A 14404-nucleotide genomic window follows, 5' to 3' on the forward strand; every position below is an offset into this window, starting at 1 on the left:
GGACGAAAACCACACTGCTCTTCCTGAATCCGAGGTTCGACTATCCGACGGACCCTCCTCTCCAGGACCCCTGAATAGACCTTACCAGGGAGGCTTAAGAGTGTGATCCCCCTGTAATTGGAGCACACCCTCCGGTCCCCCTTTTTAAACAGGGGGACCACCACCCCAGTCTGCCAGTCCAGGGGAACTGCCCCCGATGTCCATGCGATATTGCAGAGTCGCGTTAGCCAACACAACCCCGCAACATCCAGAGCCTTAAGGAACTCCGGGCGGATCTCATCCACCCCCGGGGCCCTGCCACCGAGGAGCTTTTGACCACCTCGGCGACCTCGTCCCCAGAGATTGGAGAGCCCAACCCAGAGTCCCCATGCTCAGCTTCCTCAACAGAAGGCATGTTGGTGGGATTGAGGAGGTCTTCGAAGTATTCCGCCCACTGGCCCACAACGTCCCGAGTTGAGGTCAGCAGCGCACCATCCCCACTATAAACAGTGTTGGTGCTGCACTGCTTCCCCCTCCTGAGACGCCGGATGGTGGACCAGAATCGCCTCGAAGCCGTACGGAAGTCTGTCTCCATGGCCTCTCCAAACTCCTCCCACGCCCGAGTTTTTGCCTCAGCGACAACCCGAGCCGCATGCCGTTTCACCCGCCGGTACCCATCAGCTGCTTCTGGAGTCCCACAGGCCAAAAAGGCCCGGTAGGACTCCTTCTTCAGCTTGACAGCATCCCTCACCGAAGGTGTCCACCAACGGGTTCGAGGGTTGCCGCCGCGACAGGCACCAACAACCTTGCGGCCGCAGCTCCGATAGGCCGCCTAGGCAATGGAGGTACGGAACATGGTCCACTCAGACTCAATGTCCCCCACCTCCCCCGGAACGTGTTTGACGTTCTGCCGGAGATGAGAGTTGAAGCTCCGTCTCACAGGGGACTCCGCCAGACGTTCCCAGCAGACCCTCACTACACGTTTGGGCCTGCCAGGTCTGACCGGCTTCCTCCCCCACCACCGGAGCCAACTCGTCACCAGGTAGTGGTCAGTGGACAGCTCCGCACCTCTCTTCACCCGAGTGTCCAAGACATACGGCCGCAAATCCGATGAGACAATGACAAAGTCAATCATCGAACTGCGGCCTAGGGCGTCCTGGTACCAAGTGCATGCACATATGGATGCCCTTATGCCTGAACATGGTGTTCGTGATGGACAATCCGTGACGAGCACAGAAGTCCAACAACAGAACACCACTTGGGTTCAGATCGGGGGGGCCGTTCCTCCCAACCACGCCTCTCCAGGTCTCACTGTCATTGCCCACGTGAGCGTTGAAGTCTCCCAGTAGAACAAGGGAGTCCCCAGGAGGGGCACTCTCCAGTACCCCCTCTAAGGACTCCAAGAAGGGTGAGTAATCTGAACTGCTGTTCGGCCCGTAAGCACAAACAACAGTCAGAACCCGTCCCCCCACCCGTAGGCGGAAGGAGGCTACCCTCTCGTTCACCGGGGTGAACCCCAACGTACAGGCGCCCAAATGGGGGGCAACAAGTATGCCCACTCCAGCCCGGCGCCTCTCACCGTGGGCAACTCCAGAGTGGAAGTACGTCCAGCCCCTCTCAAGGAGACTGGTTCCAGAACCAGAGCCATGTGTCAAGGTGAGGCCGACTATTTCTAGCCGGAACCTCTCAGCCTCGCACACTAGCTCCGGCTCCTTCCCCACCAGAGAGGTGACGTTCCACGTCCCAAGAGCCAGCTTCTGCAGCCGAGGATCAGACCGCCAGGGTCCCCTCCCTTGGCTGCCGCCCATAGCACAATGCACCCGACCCCTTTGGCCCCTCGGACAGGTGGTGAGCCCATCGGAAGGGGGACCCACGTCTCCTCTTCGGGCTGAGCCCGGCCGGGCTCCGTGGGTAAAAGCCCGGCCACCAGGCGCTCGCCATCGTGCCCCACCTCCAGGCCTGGAGTTTGCATGTTCTCCCTGTGCATGCGTGGGTTTTCTCCGGGTACTCCGGTTTCCTCCCACAGTCCAAAAACATGACTGTTAGGTTAATTGGTCTGTCTAAATTGTCCCTAGGTGAGTGTGTGTGTGCATGGTTGTTTGTCTTGTGTGTCTCTGTGTTGCCCTGCGACAGACTGGCGACTTGAACAGAACGTTAGTTGGAGATGGGAACCAGCAACCCTCTCGACCCCACTAAAGGACAAGGGTGTAAAGGAAATAGATGGGTGAGCTTCAAGTACACCTCGCTGCAGCAAACAGAAAGGGGCAGGGACGGACCACTGTCAGTCTCATACCTTATTTGGAAATGGGACCAATCCAGAAGTGAAGGGGGCGCTATTTTCTATCCTACTTTTTATTTTCTTTTGAAAACTGTGATATATTTTCACCTTTAGGAAAGAGTTTCACACTCAGCATGTATTTGAACTTCTTTCTTTTATTTACTTCACGGCAGCTCACAGTTTTTAGCAAATTCTGTAGCTTTCAGTGTACTTCTAAATCTGCTCTTTGAGTCGCATCTTTTCGGGCCTGCTACTGCCTCTAGTGGCATAGGGGTGGTAACACAACAAATCTAATTGCGTTACTAAATCAGAATACCGCAAAGTCTTTATTACTTATTCATTTTGGCATTACTGGAACAGTAAAAGATAAATTCCCTCACAAAAGAACACGCCTTTTCAATTTCTTAAGGAAGTAGAGCTAATTAAATGAGATAAACAAGAACTGAAAGTGATTCCAGTTTTACTTGATGGCTAACCTGTTGAAACTGTGGCAAATTTTAAATACCTCGAGTCAATCCTGGACAGTCAGCTCGACTTTGCTGAAAACACTGACTAAAATTTTAAGAACTCTACTAAGAGACTCTGCCTTTTAAGAAAACCTTGTGGTTACCCAACTTGAGGTTGTTGAGTTAAAATGTTAAAACTTAACACGTGTAATAATGTGATTCATGAATATGATTTATCATTTTAGAGTCAAAGGAAAATGTCCTCGTTTATAGATTAAATAGTTTCATCTTATTTTTTTCTATATATAAGACTCTACAACAAAAAGTCTCTTAATAATATACATGGCATTGTAAATACAAAAAAAATGAGTTTTTGCTTATGTCTGTTTAACAACCCTGGTTGTAACAACCTGGGTTGTTATTCTTCTGTACCCACACAGCAAATCCAGCAGGCCCAGATTAACACTGTCAGATTTGATTTCAACACTTTTAAAGAGTCTATATGGGTCCACACCAAAAAGTGTTAATTTAACTCTTTTTGGAGTGTTAATACCTTAATTCTTATAAAGTGTCAGATATCAAATCTGCTGGAGTTAATAATTTAACACTAACACCAAGTCAGTGTTAGATCTTAATATTAACTCTCACAGAGTATTTTTTTTAACTTCTTAAGAGTTATTTGTAATTAATATTAAATAGGTATTTTATTGTTTGAACTTTTAAAAATTCTTTGGAAAATAAACATTTAATAAAGAGGCAATTATTTTCTCAAATGCATTTATTTCAAAATATGCACCATAATTACAAAACATATTACAATGTGGAATAATGTGCATGTTTCCCATGTCACTTTCATTCACATATTGTTATCAAATGGTCTAACATATCAGCTGTGCAATTCAAAATGCAGTATGCTTAATAAATTTTTCTTCAATACCATATGCATGAAATTGTTCAAAGTACAAGGTGGAGAAAGTAAAGCAAGCAGTTCATGTAATATGATAGAGTAAATTTTCTTTTAACAGGTAGATCACCAGATATGTACAATACATAACAAACCAACCTGATATTCAGATCCATCATTTCTTATCCAGTTTCTGTTTCTGTTGATAAGAGACAGATCCTTTCTGCACTCCACCAAAGAGATGTCCACTCACTAACAGACTGCCTTCAGGTTGTTGGGCTGTTCGTGACGTTTGGCCGGAGACACCAACATGCTCCTCTACTACTGCATTAGACAGTGCAGTCTCTGAGTAGGACAGCCAGTGTCAGTCTCTGGATCATAACAAACAAAAAACATAACAATGAGGAATGGAACGAAGGAATACATTTTACTGCAACAATAACAACAGATATTAACACTTACATAATCATTTTTGGAGCTTGAATCTTCGAAGAATCCATGGAGGGATCGGGAGGGGGGTTGACGCTGACGACTGGCGATTCATCCTCAACCAGACTGGTTCTAATATACACAAAAAGGCAATGAAATTATTAAAACGTCTTGCAGCATTAAAACATGCTGCAAAACGTATATAAGAAGACACCGCAGCGGGAATAATGCTCTCAACGTGAAAAAGGCTTTTACATTTTTTCAGAAGAAAAAAAAATCGATCAGAAAGGTTAATAAAATTGACAAATATGCATGTAAACGTTCAACATCATGAAAAAACATACTCCAGATTATTACGGATCTGTTCAAGTTAGCCAATAATTTGATTAAATGTTCACCGGCTCGATATTTTCCAACGCTTATACTCCGCTAACATTCGGCATGCTAAGCTAAAAATGCTAGCACTGAACGTGACATCTATCATACAGGTTGAGCTCCACTCAAAATAATAGTTATAAACCATCTCAGAAAAAAATTACTTACCAAGTGCAGTAAATAACTCAGACATGTGGAAAGTAAATAGTCCTGAAATGACTTGGCTGCTGTCACTTTGCTTCGGTGGGAATCTGTGATTCTGGGGGCGGAGTCAGTGAATTAACTCCTTCAGTGTTAAAGCTGCTGGTGGAGTTCAGAGTTAAGAAGTAAAGAGTTATTGATTCTATGATAACACCTCTAGATTTGCTACGGAAACACTTTGTTTTAACACTGAATTTTAACTACTAATAATTATTAGTAGTTAAAATTCAGTGTTAAAACAAAGTGTTTCCGACTTACATAAACAGAATGTGACTCTTAGAGTAAAATTAACTCTGCTTTTGCATGAAGTCTACTAACACCAAAACATTTAACACTTTTGAATTTGCTGTGCAATTCATTTGTTTGTTATTGACTTTTGCTCAATTAAATTTCTTACATATACATTGCAAATGGTATTTTTATTATAGTTGATCATTTTATTTTTCATGTCTTATTCTTTTGTTCCTCCTATAATTGATGGAGATATTATTTATAATGTATGAAAGTATTGCTCTACATCCTTAAGAAAATGAAAAAAATATGTTGTTTTATAATACCAGTAATGCCAGAATTAATAGTAAATAATGAAGACGTTGTGGTATTTTGATTTAGATTAGTTGTGTTACCACCCCACGCCACTAGAGGCAGTCGCAAGCCCGAAAAGATGATTTAGATTTAGAAGTACACCGAAAGCTATAGAATTTGCTACAAACTGTGAGCTGCGCTAAAGTAAATAAAAGACTCCAAAACGTAGAGAAGTTCAAACACATGCGGAGAGTGAAACTCCTTCCTAAAGGTTAAAATATATCACAGATTTCAAAAGAAAATAAAAACGGAAGTATAGGAAATAGCGCCACCTTCACTTCCGGATTGCAATGGTCATATTTCCAAATAAGGTATGAGAGTGACAGTGGTCCGTCCCTGCCCCTTTCTGTTTGCTGCAGCGAGGTGTACTTGAAGCTCACCCATCTATTTTCTTTACACCCTTGTCCTTTAGTGGGGTCGAGAGGGTTGCTGGTTCCCATCTCCAACTAACGTTCTGTTCAAGTCGCCAGTCTGTCGCAGGGCAACACAGAGACACACAAGACAAACAACCATGCACACACACACTCACCTAGGGACAATTTAGACAGACCAATTAACCTAACAGTCATGTTTTTGGACTGTGGGAGGAAACCGGAGTACCCGGAGAAAACCCACGTGCATGAGCATGCACAGGGAGAACATGCAAACTCCATGCAGAAAGACCGGGGCTGGAAATGGAACCCAGAACCTTCTTGCTGCAAAGCAACATCTCTACCAACTGCACCACTGTGCAGCCTACTTGAAGCTCACCGTTTTAACCAAATTCTGTTGCTTTCGGTCTACTCCTTAGTCGCATCTTTTCGGAGTTGCTACTACCTCTAGTGGCGTGGGGGTCGTAACACAACTAATATAATTACATTACTAAATCAGAATACTGCAAAGTCTTTATTATTTATTATTAATTTTTCAATCTTTTAAGAATGTAGAGCTAATTAAATGATCTAAACAAGACCTTAAAGAGGTTCCAGTTTCTCTCGATGGCCAACCTGTTGAAACTGTTTCAAATTTTAAATACCTTGGGTCGTTCCTGGACAGTCAACTCAATTTTGCTGAAAACACTGACTATATTTTGAAGAACTGTTCTCAGAGTCCCTACCTTTTAAGAAGACTTAGTGATCTTGGGGTGAAAACAAAGACATAGGGGTGTCAATTATGCCAATTATGTCTTGAATTTGGGGGGGAAAAAATCATTTTATTTATCACTGCAGGAGGGTTCAGTGAATACGCATATGAAACTGGTGGGTTCGGTACCTCAAAAAAGGTTAAGAACCACTGTATTGGAATAATGCTTAAGAGAAATTTATTTAATCAAAGAATGTCATGAATATGTGTGTATGTATTCCATCTGCTCCGATTGCAGTTTTCTGGCCGATCCCTGGTTACATATCTTTAAAAAACCTGACCTGCCGAGTTTGATTTTGGCTGATGTGATTTTTTTTTTGTGTCTGAAATAACAAGAAAGTCGCTGAGTTGGCAACAATGGGGTGAATATTGTTAACTGTGACCATGCAGACTTGACCTGGTGGACCGGTCTATCAGTCAAACCTCTCATTGTAGAGCAGAAAAGAACAGAGGATGACTTATGAACCTTTCCTGATGAAGATAAGATTAGGGGATAACATGGGCTTCACATGTAAGTATCGGCCAATCACGATCCCCCAAAATTAAGGAAATCGGCACCCAGAAATCCACTGGTCGATAAATCAGTTGGCCAATAAATGTGTCCTATATTAAACATGTATGTAATGTAAACAGCACTGCCAGAGATGCAATAAGTTTATTGCAGTTGTGTGAATGATCTAATGATCAAACTGTTGATTGCCGTCTGATCAACAGTCTGATCTGCTAACAAAACCAAAACCAAAACCAAATTTCGCTTAGGGCCCCATGGAGACTTGGGCTGGCCCTGCTTGTGGGATGCCATTTTGACTCTTAACTCTTAAGAGAATGGACCAGCTGTATTTGGGTATTAATAAATGGATTTCATGAATTCAGCTCACTGACTCTTCTTCAACCTCATACATCACGAACTTAGCATGGAGAACGGATGATTCTCCTCACCAGCTTACTTGTTGGGGCTTCGGATGGATGTACATCATTAATTGTTACCTTGGCCAAGCCTTGCAAGCTGCCTAGTGTAAAATGCCATTTTCAATAGACCGGAAATGACCGAGTTGCTTTTCCCCGAATGCGGAAGCTGACGTCCAAAGAGCCCATTATGCGTGGACAGATTTTTTTTCCTTTGTCTGCATCAAGTAATTTATTCCAAAAGTTATTCTGAGTAAGGGCAGCTTAAGTGCCACCAGAGATACGAGAACCACAACTATATGGTGAGTGTCACAAAGTTCTTATTAGGCAAAATCAAATTGGAGGGGATATCATGTTTCATCAATGTTCTTTTTTTTTTTCATTGGTTTTATTAAGGGCTGCACAGTGGCGCAGTTGGTAGAGCTGTTGCCTTGCAGCAAGAAGGTTCTGGGTTCGATTCCCAGCCTGGGGTCTTTCTGCATGGAGTTTGCATGTTCTCCCTGTGTATGCGTGGGTTTTCTCCGGGTACTCCGGTTTCCTCCCACAGTCCAAAAACATGACTGTCAGGTTAATTGGCCTCTCCAAATTGCCCCTAGGTATGAGTGTGTGTGTGCATGGTTGTGTGTCCTGTGTGTCTCTGTGTTGCCCTGCGACAGACTGGCGACCTGTCCAGGGTGTACCCCGCCCCTCGCCCGAAACGTTGGCTGGAGATGGGCACCAGCAACCCTCCCGACCCCACTGAGGGAAAAAGGGTGCAAGAAAATGGATGGATGGATGGATGGTTTTATTAATACCGAAAGTCCAAGAAGACAGAAATTACAGTAACATGCTAAAGTTTTCAATACAGGGAGAATTTCTAGACTCTTAAATTGGTTATTGTTATGTATTTCCCAGGCGCATAGTTCTATGTTATAGCACAATCAAGTATCTATGTTACATTCAGTTGTTATAAAAAATGTTGCATTAAATGTCACTTATAAGAAATTTGACTTATGTTTCAGTACTCTTTCTGTTGAAAGTATGGGTGGCCATAAGGAGCAATATGTACAAATATTATTTCGTGCATTTTAAGCTCTTAATCAATTTTGACTATGACACATTTTAGAACGGTAAATGGTTTTATTCCTTGTTACTGAGTGTGGTAGTTGTGTTGACATGTGGATTATGCCTTGACTGTTTTTGACTGCTGCTGGGAACCAGAGTGGGGCAATTTAAGAACTAAACTGGACAATTAAAAGAATAGTTTTAGCTTAGTTTGCTCATTTTTCATTTTTATTCACACCTCCCCCCTGCCCCCGTCCACCCTCTTTCCCTCTTGGTCTCCTTGTTGTCACTGATGCCTGTCCTCTTTGTTGCTGTAATGGGATACAGTCTGTAGTCCAATTAAGCCAATAAAGTCAATAATCCAACAAGAGGGATATCTCACTTTCCCAACTTGTTAGAGCAAATCTGACCTAGTTCTACACAGCAGTCAGATCCACATAAACGAAGTCATTCAAATAGCTATAATGACAAATGTAAATTTAATATAATTCTTTTCAATTTTAGTCTGGTTATAATACAAAGCAGCCTACTAATAAACATTGTTAGACAGGTATTGTGCTTCCTATCTTCCTTAACTTTTTACTTATCAGCACTTCAGGATTTTATGAATGTAATTGCTTGGAATTACATTGTAGTCAAAGCATATATTTGAATGAATTTTAAAAAACTGAACTTGAATTTCACATGTTTGGTTTGTACAAAGCGCGTTGAGAAAAGTTTTTTGTGTTGATTCACCTCTCTAAATAATGAAGAGAATTGAATTAAATAAATTATAATAAGGCTAAAACTGGCCGTATTTCTGGCAGACCACCCTTTTATCATAAATAGACATGAGAAAGAACTGAAAGACCACTGAAAATGTTTTCATTTCTCTGATTTAGCTGTCTATAACTAATGTTTTAGAGTAACATTTTAGTTCTATTTCATAAAATACTGACATATCATAGAAACAGTACCGTTTTAAACATTCAGAAACAAAACAACAACAACAAAGGAAAAAAGAAACAGATGGTTAGAATTTCAAAAAAATATACAGTTTCCAGTACAATAAATGCTCAAAGAAGCAACATTTAGCAGAATAACCCTAATTTATAGCTACAGATTTTGGCACCAGTTTTTTTTTTTTTTTTTTTTTTTACAACTTGCTGGGTCCAAATACATTTCACGCTAGACTGGAATGGCTATCATACATGTAGAGATGCAGATGTTACAAAAATAAATTATTGATTTATTGTTTTTAAATCAATAATCAACATTTTTTTGCAGTTGTTGTAGTTTCACTTGTAGCACCGAATTCTTCCACATGTGGGCGCTGTTCACCACAAAATTGACTGGCTGGCCTTGGCTTTTGTGTGCCCTGCCACAGAAATAAACCGCTGTAAAAACCCGATTTTTAGTGACCACTGCTCGGCTTAAAAATCTGATAATAATAAATGCACTGATGATGCAACGGGCAACTGAGAGGTGATATTCTCCTTTGTTCACACGCCTGCAAATAAAAACGGAAATCACAGACAATAGATGTATTTTGTACCCTTTATTTTTCTTTTTAATTGAAGGTGTTTTCCTTAATGAAATTATGTTAAATATTAAAAATCCTCACGTTTTGCAGCACTGACATTAGATGTTTGTTTTTTTAAAGATAATAATAAGTGCCTACCTTAATTTCACACCTTGAATGACATTATATAAATACGAACTACATAGCCCCAGTGGTTCCCCCCTTCGCAAGAAAGCTGGCGGAGTGAACTGGGTGTAGCTGTGTCTGTGTGTGCCTTGGCCAATGGAACCAGATCCTCCCTGCAGTGCGTAAGAGCGCGATTCAGGATTTAACCAAGTCTTTGCTGCGCGCCTGGCTGCAGTCTTCACCAGAGCACCGACGGCCTGAGAGCCTCCTGACGCAATGAGAGTGTAATCGCCACACCGCTTTGGACCCAGACTATATATATATTTTTTATATTTTTTGTTACAAAAAAAAAAACAACAACAAAAACCCCGCGCGCTTTCCATCCTTCGAACGATGACCGGAGTTTTCGATCGGAGGATCCCGAGTGTGAAGCCCACCGATTTCCAGAGCTCCTTCCAACTCTCCAGCATGCACCATCCGTCTCAGGAATCCCCCACGCTGCCCGAGTCGTCGGCCACGGATTCTGGATACTACAGCCCCGCTGGTGGAGTCCCTCACGGCTACTGTTCCCCCAGTTCGTCGTCGTCGTACGGGAAGCCCCTGAACGCCTATCAGTACCAGTACCCCGGTGTGAACGGATCTGCTGGGAATTACACGACAAAATCCTACAGTGATTACAGCTCGTACACGACCCCCGCCTACCACCAGTATGCCGGGACTTATAGCAGAGTTCAAGCCCAACCGAGTCCACAAGGTACGGGCCTAAATATATTATATATATGTGTTGTTGTTTTTCTCTCTCGCTTGTGTAAAAGCGGATTGGAATTACCAAAGAAAATTCTATTAAATGTTATTTTTTCCCCCCTGCACACTCCTTCTAAATATGCAGGAAGGAATTTTAACTAAGATTCAAAATAAAATTACTGAATTATTTTTTTGCAATGATTCAAAGGCAATCCAGATACGGATGTGAAACATGTTTTTTTTTTTTTTGGAAGTTATTGAGTTGTTTCTTTCAAATTGTTGCACATTTGTGGCACATTTTCACAGTCGTTTTTGTTTCGTTTTGTTTTATTTTACCATCAGAAAAAGACATAAGCGAGCCCGAGGTAAGGATGGTGAACGGGAAACCGAAGAAAGTGAGAAAACCCCGGACCATTTACTCCAGCTTCCAGCTGGCCGCCCTACAGAGGAGGTTCCAGAACACGCAGTATCTGGCGCTGCCGGAGAGAGCCGAGCTCGCTGCCTCCCTTGGACTCACGCAAACACAGGTGGGATTTAACTACTTTATATTTTGAAGGAAAACAAATTGTCTTCTGTAAAAAATAAAAAATAAAGTTTTACTCACTGTGCACTTTTATGCATTGTATGTAAAAAAGAAAAGAAAAAAGAAAAAAAAAAGAAAAGAAAAAAGATATAACCGAAAAACTCGACAGTATTACATGCTAACACGCCTTCATTTCAAATCCAATATTCAGGTCAAAATCTGGTTCCAGAACCGAAGATCGAAGATGAAGAAGATCATGAAAAACGGCGAGCTTCCCCCAGAGCACAGCCCGAGCTCCAGCGACCCCATGGCCTGCAACTCGCCGCAGTCCCCGGCTGTGTGGGACGCGCAAGGCCCCTCCAGGTCTCACAGCTTACAGCCGCAGAGCATCAACGCGGCGGCATCTAACTTTCTGGACAACACGTCGAATTGGTACTCCGCAGCCGGCAGCTCCATGACCCCCCACCTTCAGACCCCGAACTCGATACAGCACTCGTTGGCTCTCGGAGCTGGGACGTTATATTGAAAAGAAAAAAGAAGAAGAAGAAGAAGAAAGAAAAGAAAGAAACAAAAGAACCCCTCCTGTTGTTTTTTTATTTTTATTTTTTATTATTATTTTTCTATTTTTATTTCCTTTCATGGGACTCGTGTTCACATTTCAGAGGAATATGCAATGTATTTCATGGCAGTCATAGAGGAAACGTGTAAAATGTGTAAATGTGTGCATGTAATTTATTGCATTTTGGAAGAATATTAAACGTTTAAATGGACAATGGAGCTTCGAACCCTCACGCCTCCCATTCAGTATCTCTTCTTCCCTCCAGCCTGAAATATTTTATGTGAAATGAAATAGGAAAAAAAAAAATAAAAATCAATCAACAAAAACAAAAAGCGCCTCGAAGACAAAGAGAAAAGTCGTGCGCCTTAAGCAACATGTCGGCTTAAGTCTCTGCTGTATCAAACAAATATTAGAATCCACTCATTTCAGTCGATTTCCTTTGTTCCGTTCTTCATGTAGTTTTATTGTACTGACTTAAAAGTGCGTTCATTACGACCGCAAACAAAAATTAGACGCTATATCTCTTATGTACCTAACCGGTTTCTCTGGATGAGGACCATTTATTCCTCTGTTAGGCTGCACATTTCGGACAAATCAGAAAATCGTCATTATGGATTAATTGTGGATGAAACGCAACTGTTATTACTGACGCGTTTTCGCAGCAGTGAACTGCAGTGATTTCTGCGGCTTTTAATTTCCCAAACGACGCTTCACACTACGAGGCTTGTAATAAATGTGGTTTATTATAGATCATTTAAATTATTTTATACTACTACTATTATTATTATGATAGATTATTACACCTGAAAATGATTTTATTATTATTATTATTATTATTATTATTATTATTATTATTATTATTATTATTATTATTATTATTATTATTATTATTATTATTATTATTATTATCAGTCTATTAAAACGTGTCCTTATTCATTTTGTGTCTCAGCGTATAGAAGCTGATTGGGTCTCTTTAAGTTATTTCCAGCGCCCATGTCTAAAGAGAGTGCCCGCTCGTCGCTGCAGACCGTCTGCAGCCGCTCTCGCTTTGTGTTCCCCTACAATTATACTCGCTTTGAATGGCAGAGAGGAGGCGAGGGGAGAAGGGGGCGGCACGGAGATCTGAGACAATCCGCATTCCTGTGGGGGTAGAGCGGCTCCAGCGCTCCGCCACTCCCGCGGACTCAGCCCACCTTCCGGGGGGAGGAAAAAAAAGAAGAAAAAAAAAAGCGAATGAAAAAGAGAAAGATGCTAGATTTGTTTTATTAACGGCGATGTTAGCCAAAGTAGGAATGAACGGGAAACGTCGAGAGCGTAATTGAATTTCAGGGGACATGTGCTCGAGGACCACACGAGTGAGTTTGCGCAGGTGGAGCGCGCTGCAATATGCGCGCACAATACTGCGTCTGACCAGCGTTGACCTATGCATGTTCCACCTGACACACAATCCTCCTGCCGATTGCGGCCTGCATGCACGCACATGCACTCTGATGCAAAGCGCTGCAGACAGACAATGCGTCCCTTAGTCTAAAGCCCCGCGGCGCCTTTCTGTTGCCCTTATTTCTGCTGCAGGTCAAATAAAGCGTCGCCAACAAATATCCATAGCGGGTCACTGCAGGAAATTTAAACCTCAGACACATTGCACGGTTTTTTTTTGTGGACAAATCACATGTGCGCGACTGTTTCTTTCCAAACACACACACACGCACCCCCCCACACACACACACACACACGCGCACACACACACACGCACGCACGCACACACACACACACACACGCACACACGCACACACACACACACACACACACACACACACACACACACACACACACACACACACACACACACACACACACACACACACCTCAAACGCGCAAACTAGAGGTGCCATTACATCGAGAGAGCTCCCCCGTTTATTTTCAACCGAACATTTTCCACTCAGCCAGACCCCCACCCAGCCCTCCAACAACCCCCCTCCCCCCACATCACCACCACCACCAGTTTTTGCAAATCGAGTCTAAATAATGACAGTTAAGCTTTACTGGACAGCTTCAACTGTAACACTCCACAATAATTATTCTGCAGGATTAGGGGGGGCCTCCATTATCATAATCTGGACATTGACAATTACCTATAATTTGCAAAGATGCGCTTGGTTCTTGATTGCAGAGAGGGCTCTCTCTCTTTTTTTTTTTTTTTTCGAGCTCGCCATCACTAAACAGTGACAGTAATAACAGCTAATTTTGCAGGCAATATATATAAGAGAGCTTACCAGGGTGTGCAAACACACTTTCCCACCTGGATTTTGCTTATTCAACCAGCAGCGGCGAAGCAGCGCAGAGCGGGAGCCATTTTTTGTTTTTGTTTTTTGTTTAATCTTTTGGTGGTGGACAGAAAGCGGAGGAAGGTAAGAGTGAGTCTTCTTACAGCTCCCCTGACCAATCTCAGCTCTCTTGACTTTGATGAACCAAACAGTGACCCATAGCTGCAATATGTGTGTGTGTGTGTGTGGGGGAGGGGGGGGTTATATACAGTCGGAAATATTAGTTCGTTTCTTTCCTTGCATTATAGAGGGCCTAGTTGGGTTGTGCATACCTTTACGAGGCGACATCGAATCAAATGTTCAGCTTTTTAGTCTTTGAGATTTGTGCTGATATGCATCAACTGTTGCTGGAGCTCGA

The 14404-nt window shown here is 42.6% G+C and overlaps 1 protein-coding gene across 1 annotated transcript; it reads left to right on the plus strand.

The window, feature by feature from the left end:
* The first annotated feature begins 10028 nt into the window (after positions 1 to 10028).
* dlx5a (distal-less homeobox 5a) lies at positions 10029 to 11940 on the plus strand. The gene is made up of 3 exons (XM_008421702.3): positions 10029 to 10650; positions 10983 to 11167; positions 11375 to 11940. The coding sequence occupies exons 1-3, from the start codon at positions 10290 to 10292 to the stop codon at positions 11687 to 11689; spliced, it is 861 nt and encodes a 286-aa protein (XP_008419924.1). The 5' UTR covers positions 10029 to 10289; the 3' UTR covers positions 11690 to 11940.
* The last annotated feature ends 2464 nt before the right edge of the window (positions 11941 to 14404 follow it).

This window comes from Poecilia reticulata, chromosome 11 (assembly GCF_904066995.2).
Source record: "Poecilia reticulata chromosome 11, P_reticulata-male-v2, whole genome shotgun sequence".
NCBI classification, from domain to species: Eukaryota; Metazoa; Chordata; class Actinopteri; order Cyprinodontiformes; family Poeciliidae; genus Poecilia; species Poecilia reticulata.